Here is a 24,735-nt window from a genome sequence, read left to right as displayed (position 1 = left end):
CAAACTTAATATGAAGTTTCAGAATGTAAAATTTCTTCCCACGGCATATTGATAGACGTTTCAATGAGCTTCGTTAATTATTACATGATATGCAAAGGATTATTGAAGAATGCACCAGCATTTAAGAAGTTTCGATCGTTAAAATATGAATAATAGATCGAACGAGCTTGCCCTTTAGTCAGATGTTATGATATCAAATCGTCTATCAGTTAACGATTAGTTCTTCTGTGTACAGAAAAGTGATAATGAGACAAACAAGAATTTTATCAATTCAAATTATTAACAAAAATGAATTAAAAGTTTTTTGTCTTCAAATTAGAAAATCTATTTTAACATTTAAATTAACAAAAATAAAATTTGTGATACAATTTTCCTCTTCTTTGCCGACGATATTAAATATAAATTATGTTATGCCACAAATTGACGGAAATATTATATGCAATATATATTTAATACATTAAGCTAAAATAACAAATATTAAATTAAAGCAAGTTGATGTAGATTTTAATAAATTTTTCCATTTTGGCAAAAATTTAATAGCTGACCATCAATAATCATTCATAGTTTAATAAAAATATGATTCAATAGTTGATTAGATTTCTTGGACAGAATTCAAAAGTGTAAAATATGACATTGTTGATTTTAATACCTGAAAGAAATACAATTTTTTAATTATCATTGTACTGACGTTATAAAATTATTTTCAGATATTGAAAATGATAAACACATACAGCACAGTAAAACTCCAAGGATAATGTAAACATTCTTCCAGCAGTAATACGGGCCACTATTTTACTTCTCATCGAAATTAAAATCAGCAATTTTCGTGTTCTCATTGATAAAGAGTACCATTTACACATGATTCTACAACAACACAACAGTGATATATTTTAAATTGGACTTGAAGGTAATATTTAATATTAATATAAAAAAAAATTTCCATAGCTATTACAGTCCTACCAATATAAAGCCTGGGCTATAATCAGCCCTCCTAAGTTTAAATAAATTAATAATAATTACACAGCTTCAGCGATTTGTGCAGAATGATCCATTAGTTGTTGTGGAAAAGCACTTTGAATGAATACATGCATTATTTGTCCAAGCAAAAATGCTCCATATCGCAGGATTTCGTCCACATTATCTCGATGTGTCATTAACTGAAATATTAATATTTTTAAAATAAGCAAAAAAAAATATTTTCATATTCTAATTTTACCCAAAATCCTGAAAAAGTCATAGTTAATACTTCCATGCCGATCGTGTTAAGTGTAATCCAACAAAAAGTATCATCAAGAATTTTCACAAATCTTTTTTCACAAAACATAGATAGAAATTAAATTAATTGATATTAACAATTTAGATAAAGCTCAGTTAATTTACAATGTTTCTTACTCATAAGCTCGATTATGTCGTCGAATGCATTCGGATAATACCCGAAATTCTCTATCGACTTGTTTTTTAGGATATAGATTAATTTCTAAGGATCCAATGTCAGATAAATGTTCTAATTGATAGCTATAAGTAATAACATATACTGTATGATAATAATAAAATATGGTTAATTAGAAATATTCCATTACCATATGAAAATTGAAAAATCATTTTATTACCTTATAACGGCAAATAGTCCACAAACATGTTGAATAAAGACTACAAATAAAGAATCAAGTGTTATAATAGACATAATTACCATAGTACAAGTTAGCATAACATGAGCTTCAAGAAAATAGAAATATTTTTCCATATCAATTATTGGAAAATATAAAGGATAAGGAAACTCAATCTTTGCTGGTTGATCAGATAATCCTAACCATTCCAGTATTTTAGCTCGATTCGGTAACGTTATGTATACCATTATTGCGCTTAAGTACAATGCTAAAATAACATTCACATTAATTATTAAGATAAAAATATTTAGAAGAGATAAATTAATCAAATTTTACTTAAAATCCAAAAAGTATATTCACATCCCTGATCGGCATATTTCAGCATAATATCAAATTCAGGACCTGATCTGAGCAATGACCATTCTTTGCAAATGTGTGTTAATAACGTTTCAATCTAAAATGAATTAGAATATTAAAGTATAAATGTTTTATTCTAAAACAGAAATTTTTAAAAATAATAGTAATCCGTACCTTATTCATTCTCAAGAAGTGATTTAATAATTTGGATAAACACAAATATGTGTAAATATGAATTGGAACCAAAGTTATTATTGTTTGCAATTGAAAATCAACAAAAACGATATATATCTTAAAAAAAATAAGGTGCAATAATTATTCACTATTCGTTCAAAAAAAAATGTGATAAATTTTTGAGAGTTACAATCATGAAAATGAGAAATACCATTGATAATATTGAAGGTCCAACGATCAATCCCCAAGATATACCCATAAACAATTTTTCTGTTCTACTTTGAAATGGCCATCCTCCAAAAACACTTAAGCAAATAATGATTAAACGGTAACGGTTATGATTGAAAAAATCCATATTGGTTGTTCAAATTAACTTTATCAACTAAACTGCTGAATTGTAGGAGTCAAAGTAATGTTGTATATGCACATTATTTATTCTGATAAAGTCAATTCTTCAATTCTTGAATTAATAATAAAGTAAGGAATACGCTTAAACGAAATATCATATGTGATTTATGTCTTACATAAAAGATAGGCATATGACGCGACAATACAATAAGTTTCTCTGACACTACTCTTCATTCTTTGAAAATCATAAAGGGTTATTTAACTTTTAGCTATTATCATAATAGATCAATGTTCCTCTATATCCACGATTACCAATAGCAGTTCTTATTGTAACATTATTTGAAGAAAATAGAGGCTTCAACAAAATGTTGTATGCAAATTCTATTGTTCTCGTTCAGTAAATAATAAAGTAGCTTTTATCAACAATATCAAGGTGAATGAAAACCTAATGAGTGGTGAGATTTTTTATATACAAATACTTTGGGAAATAATTATAAAAAAAAGTAAACCAATTGAATTTCATAATATTATTTGTAATATTCAAAATGATAATCTTTTGTTTTTAGATAAAATAGAAATTACTATGATAGTTGTTGACTTTATACAGTACTAAGGCATATGTCTTACTCTTCATTCAAAGAACGCAAAAGTGTAAAGTATGTCATTGACGTCTTGATAACCTTTGAAAAAAAATTAAATTTCATTATTCACAACAATTCATAGAAATATTTAGTAAATTTAATATCACTAAGTGAATGATTATTGTTAATCACAGTTGAGTTAATTTTTTTGGTCGTACGTATGACGTGTATGAGCATGAAGAGAAAATTATTAGATGATCGAATGACGTCATTACTGAATGATGATAAAAAGTAATTTTTGATAAATTTAATCATACACTGCCGAAGAATTGCACAGACATAACGAAAATTTTTCCAGCAGTAATTTTAGTTACTACTCGGCTTCTGATGGTCATGAGATTCAAAAGTTTCTGTGATCTAAGAGATATGTCACACCAATTCATCATTTGTCTGAAATATTTATTTCAAAATATTACGGCCAATAAATATTTATTCGTTAATAATTAAATTGTAATAAATATTTACATCGAAATGTCTACTTTACTGCTGTAATCTACTAACTGTTGACCAATAATATTTTCAACAAATATGTGAATTACTTGGCCAACCATAAACGGACCATATCGAATAATTTCAGTTAAATTATGTAAGTTAGTCAGTATCTAATAAATTAATACATTAATTATTGATTACATAAAATAAATAGAAAAATATTACCTGAATTCCAGACAACGTTAACATTAATGTATTTAAACACACAGTTATAAAAATTACCCAACAAAAAGTATCTTCAAGAAGTACTGCAAAACTAATTAAATTTATTTCAATTATTTTCAAATAATCGAACAATGATGAAAATAGTAAAATTGAAGAATAATTACTCAATAGCCATGTTATGTTTTTTGATACAATCAGCAAGTATCCAAAAGGCTTCATCATTTTCTTTCGACACATAAGGATTATTCGCTTTTGGTATATTTTCCAATTTATCACTAATTATAAAAACGATCATTTATCATTTTTATTTTACTGTTTTTAATGATATCATGATGAAGTTAATTACCAAATTACAGCAAACATTCCACAAGTGTGTTGCATAAAAACCAAAAAAATTAAATCTGGACCAGCGATAGCAGTTATTGTAAAAGCAGAACCGATACTCATATGTAATTCAATCCAGAAGAAATATTTTTGTTCATCGATCCAGTAGTCAACGAAATACGGAAATGCCCATTCTGCTGGACCATCTGATAGACCCAGTAATACCATCAACTTATCTCGCATTGGAAGTAGTAGAAAAATCACCATAGAAACATAAAACATCACTAAAATAATTCAATAGATCAACAGATTAATGGTTATTATAAGTTATTATTTTCATTGAAATAGCAACTATTATTTACTGCAATAATAGAAACAATATTTTTTCCCATCTTCAGCATACTTTGTCATGATATCAGTCTCACGACCAGGTTTAAGATTTGACCATGTGTCTTGCATAAGATCTAATAACAGTTGAATCTAATGATAAATCAAACAATTATTTCAAATGATCGTGTATTAAACAATTGGTAAAAATCATTATTTACATTATTTTGATTAAATATACTGTTCAGCCATTTGGATATAGCTATAGTAGATGTCATACAACAAGTAAAATCAAGAATGATTACTTCTTCACTTGGGTCAACTATAATACGATGAACCTATTGGTTAATTTTTAAAATATTTTGGAAAAAATGAAAACAATAATTTCAAATTAAACAATCAGATGTAATGATTTATTTATTAACATTGTTTCCTATTTAGTAAACTTTTGATAGTTTTATGGTACTCAGTAGGCAACAATGTTACTAATCATAAAGTTGATTCTATTGAAAGGAATAGTATATTTTACACCAAGAGAAGAAAATGAACTATAAGTACTCGTAAGTCAACCTACCTTTCTTCGCTTAGTGTGTAATATACTATTCTTGATAGCTAGTATGAAAATCGAATTTTACTTCTGCTGATAGTGTGGTTATTAGAATTAATATCCATGTTGATATTATTAATTGTCGTAGATATTTTGGTTGATAAGGCCATACTCCCAAAATTTTAAGCAAAAATACATTAAGCTGATACCGAGGCAATGAATATAAATTCATATTGCTTTTCTTTGTTCACAGTTGAAAAGACGAACTGACTACTTTAATCCGCTAGATACATACGTTATCAATCTTCTGAAAATCTTGATAATAAAATGAATGACGTGAAAATTGCTTCTTTTTAATGTCTCGAGTTATTAAATATTTATAATTCTATGTTTTCTATTGTACTCTTATAAATTTCATTAAATATTGACAGTTCTTAGGGTCGATGTAGAACCTTAAGTGCTTTTCAACTCACATGGTTTTTTGCAAATAATTATTTACGGAGAAAAGGAAAATACTGTGTTGCATTATAGTAATAACATGGTAACAGAAATTGATTAATTATTATGCTGGATTTGCAATTATTTTGCAAGTTAGTTCGGATATTTCTAACATAAAAGTGAGTTTAATTAATTTAAAAAAAAAGTGATAAAAATTAAAAAATTACAATTTTAAGATAAATCATTTTTGCAACATAAGTAAAATTATTTTAATTTTTTAAATTCTTTCTACAAGCATAAAAAAATAATTTCTATCATAATTCATGAAACAAAGATTTCAGCTTCTTGTCTAGAGAGTTGGATAATATTTTTATTCGTCATAATATCCATTTTCTTTTACTGATCGTAAAAGCGTAAAATAAGACATTGATGTTTTTACAACCTATAAAAAATTGAAATTATTATTATTAGTTTTAAACAAACTTGTTATAGAAATAGAAATTGATCATACAACCCCGAAAAATTCAATGGATAAAATAAAAATTCTTCCTGCTGATATTTTGGTCAATACTCTACTTCTCATAGTCATCAGGTTTAATAATTTTTGTGATCTAAGAGATATAGCGTACCATTTCATCATTATTCTAAAATTAATACTATTTATTTAATACAAAAACATAAAAATAATTCATTAAATGCTCTCAAAGATTTACATTGAATTATCTACTTGACCACTATGATCCATCAATCGTTGAGAGATAATACTTTCAACAAGAATATGGATCATTTGACCAACAGCAAATGGTCCATACCGAAATAATTCATCTACATCATCCAAGTGAGTCACAAGCTAATGAGATAATTTACAAATCAATTTATTGATAAAAAAAATTGAAACAGAAGTGAATACTAGTTACCTGAATTCCTGAAAAGGTCATGATCAGGGTATTCATGCCAACACTAAAGAAAAATGACCAACAAAATGTGTCATCCACAAGAGCAGCAAACCTGATGAACAAAGTCTAATAAATTATCAAGATTTTTTAAATGTTATAAATATTTATGACAGGCGAATTAATTTTTCATTAAATATTACCACCGAAAAAAAGAAATAATAAATAAACTTATTTGATTATTGGCAATAAATCAAAAACTTAATGTGCATTAAGGGCAAACAGATACTCACTCAATTGCTTTATTGTGTTGTCTAATACAATCAGAAATAATAAAAAATGATTGATCTTTCGATTTTTCAATGTATAGATTAGATCTTGACATTCCTCTAATTGGAATATTTTCCAATTGATCACTTTAAAAAATTCGGACTTTATCAGATATTTTTATCATATAAAACATTGAAATGGCTAAGAATAATTACCATACTACAGCGAATAATCCACAAACATGTTGCACAAACATAAAGAACAGAACATCTGGACCAACTACAGCAGTTATAACAAAAACTGTCCCCAAGTAGACGTGAGCCGCAATGTAGAAAAAGTACTGATCAGTGTCCACCCAGTAATTGGTAGGAAATGGTAGCTGATAATCTGCATCAGCATTTGATAAACCTAGCCAAACCAACACTTTTGGTCGCATTGGAAGAAGAAGAAAAACGACCATAGAATTATAAATCAACCCTGAAAGCCAATGATTTGGACTGTAGATTTTTTGGTACGAGAACTTCAGCAACCAATTGAATTGATTACTATTTACCACAATAAAGCATTGTATACTTGTAGCCATCATTAGCATATTTTAGCATAATGTCATAACCAGGTCCAGGCTTTAATCTTGTCCACTCATCTTGCATCAATATCAATAATTGACGTACCTAATCAAACATTGTTCATTGTATTTGCAAAAGATTTAGTGTATTTCATCATCTATGGACAGATATATTTACCTTGTGAACATTGAAAAAGCAATTTAACATTTTTGCGGTTGATATACTAACGCAGATTAATGGTGGAGTATTGGATATTATGACTTCCTCAGTAGGTTCGGCTATACACGCATGAACCTAATGATCAATTTGTGTTCACATGATATTTATTTTAATTTTCGAAGTTATTATTTAAAAAAAAATCATTAACTTTATGATAATTTTTTTAAATTCAAATTTACTTGCGGTATAACTAAGCTTAAAATGATAACACTCCATAGTATTATTAGAAAAATACTCTCAACTTTGGACTGATAAGGCCAATGCCCTAGGATTCGTATTAAAAATACGCATATTCGATATCGTGGTAGAGAAAATAATTCCATTTTATTTTTCATATTACTATCACTTGTAATCATAGTGAGAACATCAACTGAACGTCTTGATTGTTAAGTTTTACTTATTATCTATTATTATGAACCTATTCTCAGCAGACAACGAAAAAGTAATTTTCAATGACGTGACAATTATTTCTGCTGATGAAATAATGATAGAAAATGTCGTAAATTATGGTATGGTAATACCTGATACAAAGAATAGGATGTTACTTATATCCTACTTGTGTGCTTTGCCGACATTTATTGCATTAATTATTAAAATTGCTGTTCCCTTACGCATATGCTTTGCTTTATATCTTTTGTATTGATTTAATTATTTGGAAGAACATTTAAGAAGGGTTGGTTGTTAATGTAATTTTCCTCACGTGATAGAAAATAAATGATTCTTATTCTATACTTGAACAAAATGTATACTGTACAACTGATTATTGAATTGAAGCTGTTATTTTTTTGTAGAGTACAAGATGGATGACTACAAATCTTTCATGGGGTTAAAGATAAATAAAAGGCTCTATAATGTGCAGAAAAAAATTTTTTAGACCAAATGGTGCATTTTATAGAAACTATTTCTACCTCATCGACTGTGTCAATGATAGATAAACTCAGTGAAAGGAGAAAACGTTTTTGTGAAGATGGAAAAAATGAAACTGGAAAGATTTCTCATCAGAACATTCTTTTGCGTTGGATGCATCTCGTAGTCATTGGCAAGTGAGTATGATGCTGTAAACATTAAAATAGAACTATTTATCAGTATAAATCCCATTAAAATATTTTATTTTTGTTTTGATATGTAAAAGAATAATTTTCAACTTACCATAATCTCTTATCACTAGAATTCACAAGATGTAGAGAACCTATTCAATAAACAATTATATTTGCTCAACTAAATTTATTTCAACGAACAGTACAAAAAATCTTAACTACCTTGATGGTTTGAGAGATTTAAATGATATGAATTTATGAATTCCTAAACGTATTTATACTATACTATGATGATTCAAACAATTTTTCTCTATAAATATGATCATTATTCTATCAAACCTCTTCTTCCTGCATCGAACGTAAGAGTGTAAAGTATGTCATTGATGTCTTGACAACCTTGAAAAAAAATTTAATCGAATTCAATATTGCCAAATTAAACTGTTGCTTAATTTAATGTGTTTATATAATCATACAGTGCCGAAAAATTCCAATGATAAGACGAAAATTTTTCCAGCAGTAATTTTATTGAGTACTCGACTTCTTATGGTCATAAGATTCAGAAGTTTCTGTGATCTAAGAGATATGGCGTACCATCTCATCATGGTTCTGAAATAAATATTATCAATGATAGACTTTACTATTCTAAGAAATGATTTGAGTTAAATGATACAATATTTAAAATACACAGCTATTTTCTGTGATAATTATTTACATGGCATAATCTACGTGACTACTGTGCTCCATTAATTGTTGTGCAACGATACTTTCAACGAAAATATGCATCAATTGACTACCAGCAAACGGAATGTATCGGAATAATTCATCCACATCATCAAGATGAGTCATCATCTAATGACAAAATTAGTTTTATCATTAAATAAATATGTATTTTCAATAGCATTGAGTATATTAGCATAGAAACATTACCTGAACTCCCGAAAAAGTTAAGACCAATGTATTAACGCAGACTACATACAAAAATAACCAGCTGTATGTTTTTTCAAGACGAACGGAAAAACTGATAAACGAAAGATAATTGAGATACGGACTGAATATGGATAGTAATCAATTAGAAAATATTAAAAAAAAACATTATCTTACTCGATTGCTCTATTATGTTGCCTAATACAATCAGAAATAATTAAGAATGCTTCATCGTCTCTTTTATCAACATAAAGATCGACGTCTGACAATGGCTTGGTTGGTACATTCTCCAGCCGATAGCTAAGTTTGATACAATTACAAAGTCATTATTAGAATAAATGATAATTTATGTTCATTGATAATAGTTATATTGCACTACCTTACTTCAGCAAACATTCCACATACATGTTGGACAAAAACCATGTATAAAACATCGGGACCAGCGATAGCAGTTATCACAAATGTTGTGCCAAAATATACATGCATTACAATAAAAATGAAATATTTATCATCATTAATCCAATAATCTGTAGGAAACGGTAATAAAAATTCGGCCTCAACATCTGATAGACCTAACCAGACCATTAATTTCGGCCGCATTGGAAGAAGAAGAAATACAACCATGGAATTGTACATCAAAACTAAAATATTTAAATTGAATCAATTCGGTGATTCTCTTGAAATTTTCGGTATTTAATAAACTGTTAAATATTTAGAGAATTTATATTTACAGCAATAAAATACTGTGTATTTATATCCATCATTAGCATATTTTTGCATGATGTCAAAACTGGGTCCAGGTTTCATTTTCGCCCATTCATCGTTCATCAGCATTAATAATTGCCGAATCTAATGACAAAAATTGGATTTATTTTCTGCAACGATTGTTACATGACGAGTAATTATTTTATTCATATTATTACTTTATTCCCATTAAAAATGCTGTTGATCATTTTTGCCATACTCAAACTGACTGTAATAAGAGGTGGAATATTTGACATTAAAATCTCTTCAGTCGGTTCAATCACACACCGGTGAATCTAGTAATAAATTCGAAAAACACAATGACGATTCGGTTACTTCAGGTTTCAATAATACATTGAAATCTTCTTTTTTTTAAAAAATATAACATTACTTGTGGTACTAGTAGACTTGAAATTATAGTACTCCATAATAATGTTACTAGAAATCGTTCAATTTTTGGTTGGAATGGCCACTGTCCTAAAACCCGTAATAAAATAATATTAACCCGATACCGTGGATTAGAAAATAACTCCATTTTATTATTGACTCTTGAAATGACTAACGTTTGTAATAATAGTAAAGACATCAACTGACCTGCTTGATTGTTATATTTTACAGATTCATGGTGATTATAAATCTATTTTCAACTGACGGTGATAACATAATTTTCAATGACGGGAAGATTATTTCTTCTGATGAAATAATGACGAAAATTGGTGTAAATTATGATATGAATACATGATTCAAAGAATATAATGTTACTTATATCCTATTTTTACACTTCTCCTTCATTTATTGTATTAACTATTAAAATTGCTCTTACATTACGTATATGCTTTGCTTTATATCTTTTCTATTGATCCAATTATTTGGAAGAGCATTTAAGAAGGGTTAGTTGTTAATGTAATTTTCCTTGAGTGGTAAAAAATAAATGATTTACTTTAGACTTGAACAAAATGTATACTATGCAACTGATTATTGAATTAAAACTGTTATTTATTTTCAGATTACGAATAGAGTAAATTAGGTGTTCTAGTGAAACTGATGACGACTGAGAGGTTTTATAACTTGAAAAATGGTGCATTTTATGAAAATTATTTCTATCTTGACAATCGTATAAGGAATGTATCAACTTAGCAGAAAAAGGAAATTTCTTTTCTATCTTGAAGTAGAGGAAACTAGAAAGAATTGACTCGTCTTCATCTACTGACAATGAATTTAGTGGCATTGGATATATCCTATAATATTTGGGTAAGTGCATAAACGCTGCAAATATTAAAATTGACTCATCCATTAATTTCAATCTTAGTTGATCTTTGGGTCTAATTCTTATGTATGAAATAATAATTAAAAATTTATCAAAACATTTGTGTCAATAATTGACAAGTCATCGAAATTATTTTTCAAAATTTTGCTTAAAGTAAGAAGTGTGTCTAATAAATTGTTTATTTTACTTAACTAGATTCATTTAAATAAAAGATACAAAAATTTGTGTCAAATAAATAATACTATTCTATGATAATATGATAGACTACTTTTGATTAAAAAAAACAATAATACTATAAAGCTTTGTCTTTTTACGTGGAAAGTAGGAGAGTGAAGTATGTCTTGACAACTTTAAAAAACATTAAATTGAATTCAATATTGCCAGATTAAATTATTGCTTAATTTTGTTATGTCTTAATATAATTAGATGATACCCAAAAATTCCAGTATATAGTAAAAAATTTTTACCAGTACTTTTATTAAGCATTTGACTTCTTTTGTTCATAAGATTTAGAAATTTTTGTAATCTGAGAAATATGGTGTACTATCTCATCATAACTTTGAAATAACTATAATTGAGAATGTATAGTAAAAAATTATGTATTAAAAGACCAGATAGTCCGGAAATAAGGACTTCAGAATGTCAAGGCGATTCAGATAAATGGTTAAAGAAAAATTAAAAAAAAGAGTATTAGACAATTCGAACATAGATCTTACTCAATTGTTCTGTTATATTTTTTAATTATTACAATTAGAATTAAATTAACGTTTACATTAACTCGTTATTTGGAATGAGTAGATAAATTAAAATTTTTTTATTTTGCCACAATAGTTCCAACCATAATAATTAATCGACCTGTCATGTTGCAAATATGGAGTGTCAATCATTGAATTCATTTACTTTATGTTCATGAGTCTTTACTATTAACGATGGAATGGAAATTGGCAACTTTTGTATATTAAATGTCATGTAGAATGATATGGGGGGTGCTATTCAAAGTATAAAATTCTACCTACGTTCATTGTTCTGTTTGTGGCTGCAATAATTTTCATTGCATATTAATATTGACATTAACAAAGTATAAGCTCGTATACCTTTATTATTAATTCAATTGTTTTGAAAAGCATTCAAGGGGGTTCAATTTGAATATGTTATGGTTCGGCACATTGTACTCTGAATGTTGACAATTGATGAACTTATAATTAAACATTCATAACTATTACTATATTTGCTTGCAGATTTTGAATATAAAAATTTATATGGAAGGAAAATACTAAAAAACAATAATTATTCAGTGGAGTGATCGGAAGAGATTTATTTGACAGCATCAAATATATTTACAAAAATTTGATCTTAATACTCTAAAACAAGGAAGCAATCAATGGATTTTTGACTTGTTGATAGTACAGTACTTGTTTTTACGGAGAGCTCCGGTTTCAAACTCTACAGGTAAGTATGTTTTACGCAGTCAACTACAATCGTTTTCTTTTCATCTTCAGTATTGACTATAAATAATTTATCACTCATTCATTTAATTATCTTAAATGAATTTTTATTGTATAAATAACTCCATAAAGTCTAGTAAAATTTATTTTACCTGTCATAAAATTTTTAGTTATGAAGGTAATTAAAAATTGAATCAAATAAGAATTTTTATTAATTACAAAAGAGTCAATACTTGCTAGCAAAAATTAGCTGATTGTTGCTCATTATGATGCTTCAATGAGAATCGATGATTGTAGAAACGATAGCAACCACATCTTAAATTTTTTCTTCAGAAACTACTACACGAACACACAAAAATATATCACCAATTCTCATATTTTTAATTAACCATTTTAAAAATTTTCTTCTCAAAAACTGTTGACTAAAAAACTAAAAAACTTAGACAAGTTTCACTCACGGAAGTCAATGTCAGACTGAAGGAAATTGATTTTTATTGTCGGTAACTATTGTAGAAAAGCTATATTGACCTTATACCGTGTAAAATTACTTGTCCAGAATTCTCAATAGAAACTAGTTTATGAAAAAAAGAAATAAATTTCAATCGATAAAAATATTTGATAAAGATTTTATAGAAAAATGCTGAGTTGAGATTCATGATTTTATGAAATACCAAATTTAGCATCATTCTTGCTGATAAAGAAATTCAAATTCTTACGAATTTTTTTTTCTCATATTTAAAAAAAAAAATCCGAACAATAACTTCATTTTGAATTGAGCTGGAAGCTGAATTCAATAGCAAAAATAATTTTAGAAAATTTTATCTTTCAATAGACAATTTTCTTTCTAATAAAAACAGTTTTAAATTTTATTTCATAATGAAAAGATTATCTGATGTTTTTTTGGGATATGTTCATTCAACAAAATATTAACAAAACGGCTTAGATAACTGTTTAATTTATTTTATTACAAATTAGTGAGATACAATATCCATTGTCATAAAAATAAATTTTTCAAAACTAACTCCAGAATCAATATTATCTCGACATTGTATTTTTAACGACATAAAATTTCTGATTTATTGGAATTTAATACTGATATAATGTAGACAAACTGTGAGAGTACCAATTTTTTTTTTCATTTTGTTTATTTAAACTTATTAATATTTTTTCACATAGCTTCAATGTAAAAAAGAATACCAAATACTAAGCTCGATAATAGCATAATACTTGATAAAAAAATTGCTACAAATATACCTTTTTTCTTCTTCGTTGATCTTGATGATAATATAAAATCTTTATGTACCTGGAAATTTTTTTATTCATATAATATTAATTATTAACACTTGATTAACATAAATAAAAAGTATATACCATAATTTCTAATGACTGTGTTTTCTTTACTAGTTCATCGAGCTTCTGGCCTCGATCGATGAGCTTCTGCACTGAATCAAGCAAAATCTTACGTACTTCAGCAAGTTCACCGTGGATTATCGGCAAAGAACTCGTATCTTGATACTGCTGGGATGTCTAAGATATTTATAAAATGCATAAGACAAAAAAAAGCTTTTTGAGTACACTTTTTTGAAGTAGACAATTAAAAATAATCAAAATCATATTATATTATTAAATAAGTTCGTATTATACCTAATGTATTGGGTGATTTATTGAGGAAAAAAGTTATTAATAAATAAATAAAATATATATAGATATATACAATAATAATTGATGTATTTTAACTTACACATATTTTTTTAAGAGGTGTGGAAACGTTAGTAGTAAAATAATTATCTAAATCTTGAGTAAGATCTGCAATAAGTGGTAACTCTCGATAGACATTCCTAACTCGATCCAAAAATTTTTGAGCAAAAATTGAAACTTTTTTTGCTTCTGTCGGAGAATAATGAATTGATGTCAAACAAGCATAATACAGAAGTTCTCCAATCAGAATATGGACAATGTACCTACTATGTAAATAAGTTATTTACTGAAATAATAAAAGAAATATGAATTCATACTTATCAAAGATAACGCTGATTTTTTCATCTTCAACAGTTGATAATTTTTTAATAGCATCAAGTAAAATGCGCCTATGTTCAGAATTATTTGTAGGTGAATAAGATGCAACTATTGTATAATTTGATTTGTTCCAATTAACTACTACAGTACAAAGGACGTGCGATTGCATTATTGAAATGACAACTAATTAAATTGAGTAACTGGAAGAAAAATTATTTTGTACAACTAATAACAGACTGAAGTCGAATGATGATTAAAATTAGCATAATCAGTACTGAAAAAAATGATATATGAATGTATAAGTTAACGTTATTGGAGAAATATTGATAAAAATAATGTTGGTTGTCGAAACCAAGCTTCTGTTGGTTGCATGATCATTCAATCAAATTGGCAATCCTCGTGTGTAGATATGATAATTTTCATAATAAAAAACAACATATTTGCATTATTAAATTTTCACAAATCTTATCTCTTACTAGCATAACTTTTTACTAATGTTTAATTATAAAAATTGTATCTTCCCAATTTTTTAATTGAAGTATGATAACAAAAAATAAACTAAAGATATAAAGAAGAGTATAGAGTGGACATAAGAATGAGCAAAATGGTGGGAGATATCAGATAAAAGTATAGTAGCATAAGAAAGTTCATTGATAGACAGCAGTCAGCAGTGATCAGTTAAATGTATGAGTTCATTGTATAATTTTATATTTATGTCTAGTAGCTAGTCATTGAAAGTTAAATAATTCTATAAATAAATTTATCTAAACATTGAATTTTAAAGGAGTGCATAAAATAAAAGATTTTAAGTGGATTTTTCGTTGTGTTTCAGACAAAATGATGCGGACGTATAAGTTGACCTACTTTAATGTCATGGGTCTGGGAGAACCCATACGATTCTTGCTGAGTTACGGTGGATATAAATTTGAAGATATTCGAATTGCACGTGAAGAGTGGCCGAAAATGAAAGCAAGTATGTCATTTTAAATGCTTATAATTTTAATTGAAATAATTATGATTTCTCTTGAATTGTTTTATAAGTTACTTTTTAAAAGAAATAACATTTTGGTTCATAATATTCATAAAATCTTTTCAGGCACACCTTTTGGACAACTACCAGTTTTAGAAATCGATGGAAAGCCATATGGCCAAACACTACCTATCTGCCGTTTTCTGGCAAAAGAATTAGATTTAAATGGTAAAACGGACGTTGATGATTTAGAAATTGGTTGTGTTGCTCATGCTCTTCATGATCTAAGAAAACGTACGTATCTGGTTATTATTATCAAATTGATCTATTGTATAATACATCATATTAACGAGAAGAAAGTTATTCTAATAATTTAAATATCGTTCCAGAGGTTGCTTTATTCTATTTAGAGACTGATTCGGCGATAAAGGCCACTAAAAAAGCAGAACTTATTAAGAATACATTGCCCTTCTATTTGGAAAAGTTTGAAAATATTGCAGCAAAAAATAAAGGCTATTTCCATGATGGCAAAGTAAGTTCTAATATTATAAATAATTAAAAAAATTAGTATTTGAAATTAAAAGAAATAACTTCATTTATTATTACTACTTTTTCAGCTGAGTTATGCTGATCTCTTCTTTGTTGCAATCCATGATTCCATTCAGAATGTTTGCGAAGTGAATATTACAGAAAACAGACCCAATCTTCAGAGTATTAGAGAGAAAGTATTATCTATTCCTCAAATTAAAGTATGGGTTGATAAACGACCTAAATTAGAATTTTAAGTATTGAGATATCATCAGATTGTTTATGACTTAACATTTATAACATAAGTTTTTTTAATACATTCCAACTGAAATATCTTATAATAAAAATACTTTTAAAAAACTATTCATTGTTTTTAAGACGACTCTTTCATTTTCAGAATTACTTTTGAAAAATATAACATCTACATTCAAAAAATTATCATCATTTGTCTAACTTTTTTTATCATTCATTATTGTTCTTTTTTGTATGTATTGAAAGTAATAAAAATCACGTTTTTTGAGTAAATTTTTTTATATTAGAATTACAATTGTAATTTACAGACATTGCCATTATTTTACATTTTCAGCTCTCCAGAAGCAATAAGCATGGTAAAATCATCCGCTGCAATACATATTGTCAACAGTCAATCTTCTTTAGAAATTTCATATTGTAATATGTATCCGTTAGTTAACTTATTCGTTATTCGAAAAACTTACGATTTTTTTAATTATTACCTGATAATTTATTAAAAAAAAAACAGAATCTGAATTATAGCTTCAATTCTTTTCGCCACACTGTGAATACTATGGTAATACATACTTCAATCTAAATATTTAAGTTATGCATAAAACCGTCGAAAAAAATGTAATTTATTAACAATGTTTTTTATAATTATATAAACTATTTTACTTTAATAATAAATAAATAAATAAAACACTGATTTTAACATTGTTAATGTAAGATCATTAAAAGATTGATCTTCCTTTTAGTGTAGAACTTCTATTTATTTTAAGGTATCCCTCAGGACACAATCTACTTGCAGGAATAGAGATAAATGGAAATAGAGTTTTTTTGTGAGAATGTAATAGAGATAATTAAAAATAGAAATATTTAAGAACAAAAATATTCAAGAATATTGATATTTAAAAATAGAGATGTACATGAATTGTAATATTGAAGAAGAGATTAGAGAAATTTGAGAATAAAAATATATTAGAAATAAACACGTATTATAAATAAAAATATTTAAACATAGATATATGGAACAATAAGGATTATTAAGAATAGGGATATTTTGAAATAGATATTTTGTTGTGCCACTTTTTTGTGGAATTCGAATAGCGCGTACTCTTTCGATTAAATTGATAACATTGACTCCAATGATAACTGATTTGATACAATAGATAATAAAACAGAAGTTCTTTATTATCAATAAACGAATATGACAGGTGGCGCAAACTATTCAACGCAAAGCCAATATGTAAACAGCCAAGTAGCGCCGCGAATGCTGAAAAAGGTCGAAGCATGACCTCGAATGATTGTTGCGCAATGGAGGATGCGCGCAATGAGTGGCGGATCGTCAGTGATCACAGTACGGAGCAGAACAGACATCTTGTAGTAGAATTTAGCGGCGTGGTCGACCGTGGGTGTCGAGTCGCGGTGCGTCGTGGTGGTTACGGTGGTGTCGGTCGTGAGAGCACCGTGTGCCCGTCGTGTCCGATACCCGTGTCTGTGCGTTTGGTTGGCTTTAAAAGCCCTCCTTCGTGTAATCAAAAGTGTGTTTTCAACAAGCTAAGCTCAGTCACCAGCATATTTTGTGAAGCGTGCGGTGCAATAATCAGTCATAGCGCACAACACACGACTGAATAGTGAGTACAGTAGTCAGCGCAGCTTAGAAATAAGCTGTTTGAATACAAACTCAACAATTAAACGATTATAGAACAATAATTAAACTAGCATCGGGTCAATCTTTAACGTTGTATCGTTGACGTACACCGTCGAGTGTCGCTAGCTCGTGTGTATACAGACGAAGCCCTTGAGCGCAAACTAATTGTGGTGACGAGAGGTCAACGGTGAAAGAGGAGAGAAGGAGGAGAGGATAAAATTTAATAAAAATAGTGTTTGAGCCTCTCTCATGTTTCATCACGAGCGATAATATTTAGCGCAGCCTGCAGCTGCCACCATCATCGCTTGTGGGTTACTCGCGCCATAACGTGACGGGTCTAGACGGTCAAGATACTTATCCTCCCATTTCCCCCCTGGTGCTGTTCCCCAGAATCCCCACAGCCATCAGTCCTCCCATTCCTATCCTTAGCTCACACACTCAATCCCTCTGCTATACCCTGAGTGGTGTAGCTTCGCCGTCGTGTGAAAGTCAGTGACAGCAGTGACAGCAGTGAGATAAGGTGTGCGGCTGGTGCCAGCCGCCTAACCAAACTACCACCGGACATCATCCAGTATGACCTCCAATAACTCACAGAAGGTCTCCACCACCGAACGAGTCATCAAAAGTAAGGGAATCCGCTAAGAAGATTTATGTATTCATTTCCTCTATTTTTGGAGTCATCGTTTCTTCTTCATCTCTTTTTTATTCTAATTTATTCCCTTATCTGCTTTTTTATCTGTTCCTTCTTCCACATCGTTCCTTTTTGTATATATATTACTATTTCTTTAGAAGCTGCTCGGTCGGTACTCCAGTGTTCCGTGTGTCTATTTTGTGAAAGCTCACACCTACTAGACCACTAGAGCTTTTTCTGTCATATTGTCCGGCATTAAAAAATATCTTTGTTTCTATAATGTTGCTGCAAGTGGTTTGGTCGTCTCGTTCAACAAGAACTGCCGTATGAAAACAAGGCCGACCGGCGTCAAGCTGAGATTGATTTTCTCCGCGGGGTCGCGGCGCCATTGCTATCGACCACCAGCGGTCCTCGAGTCACGCTTTTCCGTTCTCCGAGACTGTCGTCTTGTGTCTAGTTCTGCTCCCTTTAATTTTCCATACTACAATATTCTACATCATTTTCATTTCATCACTTCTCTTATTTTCCTTATTTTTTTTCTTTCTTGTTTGTCCTTCCTTCATTCTCACTTGGCTTCATGAAAATATTAAATAACAACTCCTACTATTTGACCTACAAATATATGTGACTTCTTCAACTTTAATTCATCAGACACTTCTCCAGTTGATTGATATTCAGGCATTATTAAATAAGTGTTACGGAATCTTATTTTATTTTTTACATAAATTGTTTATATTTATGCATTGCGAAATGTCTAAAAATTACAGACAACAAGGTTTGTTTGACATTCAACGATAAAAAAATAACATTTCGACAGTTTTAATTCTCTCTGCTGTCGACTTGAGTAAAAGTAAGCTGCTCAAGCCTCTATTCCGGGACAACGGAAACGCCACGTGGGTGTAATATGATTTGCTGTTGCTACAAATACTAAAAATTTATCCCTTGTCATTTTAAACAATTTTGAAGTTCCGTTAAATTATCTTGAAAATTAAATCAATTGTACATACAATCCAATATAATAGAAATATTCTCTTCATATTTTTATCATTCATTTTATTTTCTGAATATTTTCAATTTATTCAAATTTCTCATCTTCCAATGGAATGTTATTTGTTGAAAATTTATTAAAATAGTTTTCTCGGATTATATTGATGCAATGTGGTAATTAGTGATTGTTTTTTTTTAAAAACAGCTCTCTAACAACATTACTATATCATAAACATAACAAGTATAATATTAATAATTTATGTCACCAGTTTATGTCGTCATTGATAAATAAATACTAGTAACTATTTACGTAGTCAAATTAATGTGACAACTGTAATAATAGAAGAACTTGAGGTTAAGTCGTGGATTATGACATCTGACTAATCAAAAAACTCTTTAACACGTGCTCATGTCTATTCGATGCATCGAATTTACAAGATATAATCAGTCAATTAAAATATTAATAAGACTCTTGAATAAGTGTTTTGAGTTGCAAATTCATTGTTGATAATGGATCTACTATTTTGAAGCTAATATTCAATTATTGTTTATGTTTGATGCTCATTAGCTAAGACAAACAATGAAGAACATCTATTTTCATCATTATTTCATTTATTTTTAGCAGAGATCACATTAATCATTTTTTGACAATGAGAGACCTGGAAACACATTTCCACTATGAAGAAATTGTAGTTATTTCAACTTGTTTTTAATTCGTTATTTAATTAATGAATAGTAAAAAAAAAATAATAAATATCAACCATTACCCCGAGAGTGACATGAAGTGATGAATTACTTTAAAAACAATTGTTTCCAAAATAGCTATTGCGAATTACTGGATAAAATTATTGATAATAGAATTAAATGAAATTTTTTTTTAGCTTTAAATTGAATTATTATTAAAACTACTTTCATTATTAGAATAATTATTGATATATTTTCAGAATTGATTCTTAAAACAGCTTGAAACTATTAAAACCTTGCACTCTTCAATAAATTGCATGTTAGTAATTTGAAAATTTGCCAACAAAATTTAATAGAATTAATTAATACCAAGTGATTAATTAAAACACACCTCTGCCATATTTTCCAAAAAATCATGAAATTCATAACTGAAATTTAGCCAACATTTTGAGTAATAACTTGAATTTTGTGGAGCAATTTTACTCCTTACCACAGACAAATGAATTATAAATATTAATTAAATACACATTTTGAATAACAAAAAATAGTAAGCAGTTTAACTTGTTTTTATAATTTTTTCTTTCACAATTAAAACTCATATTTACTATGCTCTTTGTCTTAGCTTATTGCGAGAAAGAGATTAGAGCAAAAAGTTTTAAATACACGAGTACGTTGATAAATCTCAATGAATCAAAATTTTATCACAATAAATATAATAGCTGATTCGGTTTTCTTTCAACAACACCTATAAAAATAAAATTAAAAATGCTCATATTTATAGTCAGCCTTTTGATTTACTGTAGTGCAATAAATGACTGCAGTATTCCAGTGCAGCTGGTCGCAGCTGGGCAATCTTTTATAATTCAACCGCAGTAACGAAAGTACCACTTCTTTTAAAGAAGAATAGTATATGCTCCAGTTCCAATACATTATTTATCACCCTTTAATTCTCAATGTTTGTTCTTCAACTTTACAACTTCTTGAAATTCCATATCTTAGTTGTTAATTACATGAATTATTATTCAAACAAATTTTAAAATAAACTTGAAAAGTGTAAAATTTTGAGTAAATAATCAAGATGGTCGTGGTGGTTGACATTAATGGGTGTAGCTAAAGCTGCCAAATGACAAACTGGTGGCACTCCAAGGAGATAGAGAAATTTAGAAATACATGCTACCATTTAAACTAGAGTAGTAGGTTACTTGTAAAGCAATCTTACCTATAAACCTACTTCCTAAGAAATTTTGAAGGAATAGTATTTTGCAAATTTGTATTTAAGCTTTTATTACATTCTAGAATAATTGCCTCTTTAATTATGATAGGAAATTACTTGAAATTTTAATGAAAGAAATAATGAGAGAAAGCACAATAACTCTAATAATTTTAAAAGCTTTGTAATTTATTGAAGAATTGCTTCATTTAATGAGGTAGAGGGAACATTTTATTCATGAGTATTTGCTTGATTTGTTAATAAATATATTAGAAGCAATGAAAGACAAAATTTAATTATGTTACAGAAAAATAATGATATTAGAATTAGAGTATTTGTGGAGTAGCTTGAACCTAAAATTATATTTACACATTAGTAAATAACTCAAATAGAAATGAAAAAAATTAAGTACGAAAGGGAGGAAAGTAAATAACTCAATAAATAAATACATCAATAAATATTATCAACTTAGAAAATGAATTTCTAGTTAGGTAATTTTTTTTTTCTGTATTATGATTATTCATAATAATTAAATTGAGTCAAAAAACTTATTTAAAATATCTTACAATATTTTCATTACCTCTCTGCTATTTACATATTCTCTTAATAAACATAGCATGACAATGAAAAATGCTAATGAAGCCTTCTTATAAGCATATTGACAAAGTATGTTTGATGGATTTGAAGTAAGACATCTTTTCATGACTCTAACGTATGATTAATTCTTTTAACACTTGTTAAAAAAACTTGAGAGCTCATTAATTCGTCTTCTTTATAAATGAACCACTTGGTCACATAAAATCATGCGTGGGATGACGTTAGTTAGACCACGTGAGTAGCACATGTGGAAAGACAGATGTGGTGCGAACGACTTCTCAATGCAAACGTCTGCAGCTCAGTCTTTTATCACTAAATGATGATGTTATATTTTAATTAATTTTACTTTTACATCATTTTGTTACTTTTTTTGTTTTTCACTTTATTGTTTTCTTAATTTCATGAATGACCTACTTAGTCTAAATAACTGAATAACTCATGGAGAACTTCATTTACAGTCCTTGATGATAAAATTAATTTTTTTTTGCTTAAAATAAAATACAGTCAAGGGTGAATGAATAATATGCTATAGACTTTAACTTTTTTTTTACATAATAAATAAATAAATAAATTACTTGTTAATAATTTTTTTACCATTTTTAGCATAATAATAGAGACTTGTAATTTTTTTATCTCCAGTAAAGTCAATGAATTATTAACAACAATAACTTTTCTTTATTTTACAATTGGAGCATTTTAAAAGCAAGGATTTGAATCCTGAAAAAAAGTATCCAAGATAAATGAAACGATAAGATAGGTATCAGTACAAAAAACATGGAAAAAAGTAGAACTAAATAAATATTGTTTTAATACGATTAAGCTTCTAAAAAAAGAGTATGTAATCTCATGAAAAAACGCAATGATTAAATGTAATTTAATTATCTAAATGAAAAAAACCACACACTCGTTTTTTGCAGATTTCATTATTAACAAAGTAATGGGATTGTTATTTTGATTACAGTAATAAATCACCACTGAAAGCAGTGTAATTTGGACGTGGTGTGTCCGCTAAATAAATGAATGTAAAACGATCGTGAAGAAAATCATTGTCAACTAATGTGTCTGAGAAAATAACCGTGACAATGAGATATAAAAAGTGTAAAGGAAATGATATATATATATATATATAGGAAAGATAAGACAAGAATGTGTCTCTTTTTATTCGAGTTATCAAACGTGTTAAACGGCCGAACTTCCTAGTCATTGGGGCATCTCCTCCTGGTGAAAGAGCTAACAGCTCCACTAGCTGTCTGTCGTGTTTGATTTTCCTAGTAGTAGTAGACCGTACCTCACGGCCGGCTGGAGTATAATAATAGACACAAACAAACTCATTTGGCCAGATAGCCAACTACATTTGGCCGGTTCCCCAATTACTGCTTAAACGTGGCATCAACTATCGGCCAATGGACCAAACTCCATACCGTTTTTCTTTAATTCAACAACCGTACATTTATTATCATGAACATTTGAATCAACTACTTATCTTGTTCAAGCTTTATAACTGGTCTTCAATGACTCCAGGCATTTATATGCCAATATATTTTGAGTTTAATTCAAATAATGTCAAAGAGTTCTTAGAGCTGCCAAATGTATAAAGTTATAACGATGAATTCCGTATCGTTACTCAGTTGAATCCTCCAATGAACGTTGACTGTACTAACTTTGAGGATTTGAGCTTTCGTACAAGTTTAGGAGGTTGTCAAAAACGTTCCGCTTAACTGTTCTACATCTCTAGTAAACTGGTGTAGTTAGACTTGACTCTGAGTGATATAATTGTATAGTTATTTGTGTTAGATGTTACAAGTTTTTGATAGTAATATGTGCGGAAGCTCCGTTTACTTGTTTGCAAAATTTCTCCATTTCTCTCTTGTTGTTGAGAAAATTTAATAAAGAATTTCAAGAATTTATTGTTTGATGAAGAAAGTTCAGCACCGTTTGAAAGCGTTTGTTTATCTTGGATTATTTATTTTGATAAATAACTTTATTAAAGTTCATCTAATAAATTTTCATTACTTCATTCATTTAATCAATGAAAAATTCTAATCATTCTGATGAAAAAGTTGTTGAAGACTAGATTTTTATTGAATTTTTTTCCCCAACGTGAATGACTTGTAAATTTTATTACAAAATTCATTTTGAAACAGACCTTAGTGCTGTAGACCTTTCTCTCCTTCTATCCTATCAATCTTCTTGCAAGCTCTGGCAAAAAACAGACACATCTTTTTTACTGTCACGAAACATCATATGCTACATGGCGAACAAGTATCAAATATCATTTTTGATGTAATATCATTTCTAGAGATACACTTATTTTTTTTTTTTTTATAAAAATGATTAAATTACTTATTTATTAAAATGAAATTAAAAATTCAATAGAAATGATTCTGTCGATTTTACCAAGGCTTCACTGAGCCAATAAAAAAACCGAGTCTCTATTAATTT

General features: G+C 28.5%; 6 protein-coding genes across 7 annotated transcripts; 1 reads left to right on the top strand and 5 right to left on the bottom strand.

Annotated features, from left to right (window-relative positions):
• Window positions 1-511: 511 nt before the first annotated feature.
• On the bottom strand, window positions 512-2,147 carry LOC118066444 (uncharacterized). Its single transcript, XM_035082486.1, has 8 exons — window positions 2,139-2,147; window positions 1,944-2,061; window positions 1,699-1,875; window positions 1,393-1,534; window positions 1,217-1,307; window positions 1,021-1,157; window positions 732-864; window positions 512-649 (listed from the first exon to the last, which is right to left on the bottom strand). The coding sequence occupies exons 1-8, from the start codon at window positions 2,145-2,147 to the stop codon at window positions 593-595; spliced, it is 864 nt and encodes a 287-aa protein (XP_034938377.1). The 3' UTR covers window positions 512-592.
• Window positions 2,148-3,078: 931 nt separating this feature from the next.
• LOC118066429 (uncharacterized) lies at window positions 3,079-4,060 on the bottom strand. The gene is made up of 5 exons (XM_035082465.1): window positions 3,949-4,060; window positions 3,785-3,875; window positions 3,593-3,729; window positions 3,385-3,517; window positions 3,079-3,166 (listed from the first exon to the last, which is right to left on the bottom strand). The coding sequence occupies exons 1-5, from the start codon at window positions 3,957-3,959 to the stop codon at window positions 3,110-3,112; spliced, it is 429 nt and encodes a 142-aa protein (XP_034938356.1). The 5' UTR covers window positions 3,960-4,060; the 3' UTR covers window positions 3,079-3,109.
• A 66-nt stretch (window positions 4,061-4,126) lies between these two features.
• Window positions 4,127-5,152, bottom strand: LOC118066443 (uncharacterized). Its single transcript, XM_035082485.1, has 4 exons — window positions 5,071-5,152; window positions 4,657-4,757; window positions 4,471-4,588; window positions 4,127-4,392 (listed from the first exon to the last, which is right to left on the bottom strand). The coding sequence occupies exons 1-4, from the start codon at window positions 5,150-5,152 to the stop codon at window positions 4,127-4,129; spliced, it is 567 nt and encodes a 188-aa protein (XP_034938376.1).
• A 610-nt stretch (window positions 5,153-5,762) lies between these two features.
• LOC118066442 (uncharacterized) lies at window positions 5,763-10,608 on the bottom strand. The gene is made up of 17 exons (XM_035082484.1): window positions 10,465-10,608; window positions 10,253-10,369; window positions 10,061-10,178; window positions 9,709-9,970; window positions 9,507-9,629; window positions 9,333-9,453; window positions 9,118-9,254; window positions 8,879-9,011; window positions 8,745-8,801; window positions 7,327-7,443; window positions 7,137-7,254; window positions 6,799-7,060; window positions 6,607-6,729; window positions 6,338-6,428; window positions 6,134-6,270; window positions 5,932-6,064; window positions 5,763-5,862 (listed from the first exon to the last, which is right to left on the bottom strand). The coding sequence occupies exons 1-17, from the start codon at window positions 10,606-10,608 to the stop codon at window positions 5,791-5,793; spliced, it is 2,265 nt and encodes a 754-aa protein (XP_034938375.1). The 3' UTR covers window positions 5,763-5,790.
• Window positions 10,609-13,953: 3,345 nt separating this feature from the next.
• On the bottom strand, window positions 13,954-15,026 carry LOC118066426 (vesicle-associated membrane protein 7B-like). The gene is made up of 4 exons (XM_035082461.1): window positions 14,801-15,026; window positions 14,527-14,749; window positions 14,157-14,312; window positions 13,954-14,088 (listed from the first exon to the last, which is right to left on the bottom strand). Exons 1-4 carry the CDS (start codon window positions 14,968-14,970, stop codon window positions 13,954-13,956), a joined length of 684 nt encoding a protein of 227 aa, XP_034938352.1. The 5' UTR covers window positions 14,971-15,026.
• Window positions 15,027-15,383: 357 nt separating this feature from the next.
• LOC118066427 (glutathione S-transferase-like) lies at window positions 15,384-16,676 on the top strand. 2 transcript variants are annotated; one of them, XM_035082462.1, is made up of 5 exons: window positions 15,384-15,485; window positions 15,634-15,774; window positions 15,898-16,065; window positions 16,161-16,303; window positions 16,389-16,556. In XM_035082462.1, exons 2-5 carry the CDS (start codon window positions 15,639-15,641, stop codon window positions 16,554-16,556), a joined length of 615 nt encoding a protein of 204 aa, XP_034938353.1. In that variant the 5' UTR covers window positions 15,384-15,485; window positions 15,634-15,638. The 2 variants fall into 2 exon arrangements, with proteins under 2 accessions (XP_034938353.1, XP_034938354.1); XM_035082463.1 differs by lacking the exon at window positions 15,384-15,485 and having other exon boundaries at window positions 15,639-15,774; window positions 16,389-16,676.
• The last annotated feature ends 8,059 nt before the right edge of the window (window positions 16,677-24,735 follow it).

Source organism: Chelonus insularis, unplaced genomic scaffold (genome assembly GCF_013357705.1).
Source record: "Chelonus insularis isolate UGA/USDA-ARS -01 unplaced genomic scaffold, ASM1335770v1 contig_346_pilon, whole genome shotgun sequence".
Taxonomy (NCBI): domain Eukaryota; kingdom Metazoa; phylum Arthropoda; class Insecta; order Hymenoptera; family Braconidae; genus Chelonus; species Chelonus insularis.
This window is presented reverse-complemented; position numbering and strand designations above follow the sequence as displayed.

What these genes read in the sequence shown, in the direction of transcription:
- LOC118066443 (XM_035082485.1), bottom strand. Translation starts at nt 5,152, where the DNA reads ATGGCCTTATCAACCAAAATATCTACGACAATTAATAATATCAACATG. An exon ending in TAACCACACTATCAGCAGAA is followed by an intron (nt 4,758 to 5,070) that starts GTAAAATTCGAT and finishes ATCGTATTATAG; the next exon opens with TTGACCCAAGTGAAGAAGTA. An exon ending in ATATTGTTTCTATTATTGCA is followed by an intron (nt 4,393 to 4,470) that starts GTAAATAATAGT and finishes GAATTATTTTAG; the next exon opens with TGATGTTTTATGTTTCTATG.
- LOC118066442 (XM_035082484.1), bottom strand. Translation starts at nt 10,608, where the DNA reads ATGGAGTTATTTTCTAATCCACGGTATCGGGTTAATATTATTTTATTA. An exon ending in AGTCACGTAGATTATGCCAT is followed by an intron (nt 9,012 to 9,117) that starts GTAAATAATTAT and finishes TATTTATTTCAG; the next exon opens with AACCATGATGAGATGGTACG. An exon ending in GTTCGATGCAGGAAGAAGAG is followed by an intron (nt 7,444 to 8,744) that starts GTTTGATAGAAT and finishes ATTGATCATTAG; the next exon opens with GTTCATGCGTGTATAGCCGA.
- LOC118066429 (XM_035082465.1), bottom strand. An exon ending in AGTAAAGTAGACATTTCGAT is followed by an intron (nt 3,518 to 3,592) that starts GTAAATATTTAT and finishes TAAATATTTCAG; the next exon opens with ACAAATGATGAATTGGTGTG. An exon ending in CTGTGCAATTCTTCGGCAGT is followed by an intron (nt 3,167 to 3,384) that starts GTATGATTAAAT and finishes TTTTTTTCAAAG; the next exon opens with GTTATCAAGACGTCAATGAC.
- LOC118066426 (XM_035082461.1), bottom strand. Translation starts at nt 14,970, where the DNA reads ATGCAATCGCACGTCCTTTGTACTGTAGTAGTTAATTGGAACAAATCA. An exon ending in ATCAGCGTTATCTTTGATAA is followed by an intron (nt 14,750 to 14,800) that starts GTATGAATTCAT and finishes TTATTTACATAG; the next exon opens with TAGGTACATTGTCCATATTC. An exon ending in CACCTCTTAAAAAAATATGT is followed by an intron (nt 14,313 to 14,526) that starts GTAAGTTAAAAT and finishes TAAATATCTTAG; the next exon opens with ACATCCCAGCAGTATCAAGA.
- LOC118066427 (XM_035082463.1), top strand. Translation starts at nt 15,639, where the DNA reads ATGATGCGGACGTATAAGTTGACCTACTTTAATGTCATGGGTCTGGGA. An exon ending in GTGGCCGAAAATGAAAGCAA is followed by an intron (nt 15,775 to 15,897) that starts GTATGTCATTTT and finishes AAATCTTTTCAG; the next exon opens with GCACACCTTTTGGACAACTA. An exon ending in GCTATTTCCATGATGGCAAA is followed by an intron (nt 16,304 to 16,388) that starts GTAAGTTCTAAT and finishes CTACTTTTTCAG; the next exon opens with CTGAGTTATGCTGATCTCTT.
- LOC118066444 (XM_035082486.1), bottom strand. An exon ending in GCACAAATCGCTGAAGCTGT is followed by an intron (nt 865 to 1,020) that starts GTAATTATTATT and finishes GTGTTGTTGTAG; the next exon opens with AATCATGTGTAAATGGTACT. An exon ending in CCTTGGAGTTTTACTGTGCT is followed by an intron (nt 650 to 731) that starts GTATGTGTTTAT and finishes TATTTCTTTCAG; the next exon opens with GTATTAAAATCAACAATGTC.